The sequence below is a fragment of the Syzygium oleosum genome, unplaced genomic scaffold (assembly GCF_021117445.2).
Source record: "Syzygium oleosum isolate NSW1041296 unplaced genomic scaffold, Sole_v2.1 Sole_v2.15, whole genome shotgun sequence".
In the NCBI taxonomy this organism is placed as follows: domain Eukaryota; kingdom Viridiplantae; phylum Streptophyta; class Magnoliopsida; order Myrtales; family Myrtaceae; genus Syzygium; species Syzygium oleosum.
The window spans coordinates 1681536-1683641 of NW_026607499.1; the positions used below are offsets into that span (position 1 = coordinate 1681536).

The 2106-nt window shown below is 48.1% G+C and overlaps 1 protein-coding gene across 1 annotated transcript; it reads left to right on the forward strand.

The window, feature by feature from the left end:
• Positions 1-978: 978 nt before the first annotated feature.
• Positions 979-1653, forward strand: LOC115678173 (calmodulin-like protein 3). Its single transcript, XM_030601501.2, has one exon. The coding sequence runs from the start codon at positions 1036-1038 to the stop codon at positions 1651-1653; it is 618 nt and encodes a 205-aa protein (XP_030457361.2). The 5' UTR covers positions 979-1035.
• The last annotated feature ends 453 nt before the right edge of the window (positions 1654-2106 follow it).

Genomic DNA, 2106 nt, shown 5'->3' on the forward strand with positions numbered 1-2106 from the left:
GACGATGAAGGCGTGCCTCGCTGCGACCTCTGGCGAGGGTCGGGCGAGCCTTGCCGGCGGCTGGGCAAGGCCCGACCTCGCCGGATCTGGCGAGGTCGGGCCTTGCTCAGCCGCCGGCGAAGCTCACCCGGCCCTCGCCAAAGGTCGCGAGGGCCGGGCGAGCCTCGCCGGCGGCTGGGCGAGGCCCGACCTCGCCGGATCTAGTGAGGTCGACCCTCGCCCGACCATGGCGAGGGCCGGGCGAGCCTCACCAGCTCAGCGCGAGGCTCGCCGGCCTCTGGCCTCCGGCCGGTCACCGCTCTGGCAAGCGGCTGAAGGAAGGAGAAGAAAAAAAAAAGAATTCAAAAAAATATTAAAATATTATTAAATTTTGTCTACGTCAGCGCCGGTGACTAGTCGCCGGCCGGCCGACGTCCACGTCAGCAAAATTCGGCCAAAAGGACTGAATTGGCACTATATCAAAAGGTTTAGGACTCAATAGGCACCAAAAATAGGTTTATGACTAAATTGGCACTACCCCAAAAGGTTTAGGACTTATTCAGCACTTGTCCCGTGCAACGCCTCATATTACTTTGTTTGGAAGAGAGGAAAAAAAAACCATAACAGGAGAAATTTTGAAAGAAAAAAGTAGAAGAGAGGAAATACTCAAAAATACTTGCATAACCAACATAGCATTGCTCGAAGAAATACCCGATAGTCATCATGATTCAGACGACCAAGAAAATAATCCCTTGGAAGTAAATTCTCAATTCATCTTATTACCTTTGGAAAGGATTCATTATCCTTTAAAGGAGCAATACAATGAGTTACAGTCATTGATTTAGCAATTACACATCGCACAATCCAGCTAAATCTCTTACTATATTGGGATTAAGACATCTGGCATCCTTTTCGTTTCAATACACTTACTTATTTATCTGCTTTCCTCGGTTGGACTCATACATCGACCCTTTCAACCTTTATAACATTCATCTGTCCATCTCCACCACACCTCTCTCCAAGAAAATTTAGGCTAGTAGAAAGAACTTCGAAACCATGACCGATTCTTTAAGAATTTGGTTGAGCTCTCTCCAGAAAAACTGCAAGTCTTTTCTTCAAGAACTGAAGCACCCAAGCAAGGCATTCGCAGGGCACAGGAGATCAAGACATCCCAAGATACCACCGTCACCATCACCTTCAAAGTTCAACACATCAACCCCATCTTCATTCCCAGAAAGCGAGGTCTCCACCCAACTGAGACAAGTGTTCGACCTCATCGACGCCAATGGCGATGGCAAGATCTCACCATCGGAGCTCGGCCGAGTCCTATCGCGCCTCGGGCACGTTGGGGCAGTGGGGGCGGCAGACGAGGAGGCGCGGGGGATGGTCGAGGAAATGGACCGCGACGGTGATGGGCACGTCGACTTGGACGAGTTCTTGGTCGCGGTGCTGAGCGGCGATGACGACTTGATGGATGCTTTCTTGATCTTTGACGCCGACAAGGACGGTTTGATATCGGCCAAGGAGTTGCAGAGGGTTTTGGTAGGTCTGGGACGTGAAGAGGATTGTAGCATTGAGGACTGTAGACGCATGATTGGAGGGGTGGATAGGGACGGCGATGGTTTTGTGAATTTTGAAGAGTTTAGGTCGATGATGAGAGGGTGTATTTCTTGAAGTTCTCGAACGAATTGGAAATTTCATTTTGTGAGCGGTTGTTTCTGTGCCCATTAGGTTTCTCCTTCACAGTTAATATCAGATTTTTTTTGGGTAGAATTTCTTTTGTTGAAACTCTCCTCCTTGCAGGGCCATCGATACTTTGGAAATCGAAATGTTCATAATAATTATGTTTAATGGATATGACTAAAATACTCATTAGCATTACCATTTGTTCTGTTAATCGATTACTAATTGCATTTATGAACCACTAGGGGTTGCCCCAGTGGCCACGCTTCTCACATGAGAAGGGGGAGGTGGGGAGTTCGAATCTCCACATTCTCAAGAGGATTAGGGGTGAAGATGTTTAGTTTCAGGCGTGGGTTTCGACTTGACGCTCTGCAAGGAGGCATGGCAAAAATCTGAGAGTGAGTTGAGAGTTATAGTAGGACAAGACAAAAAAAAAAGATTACT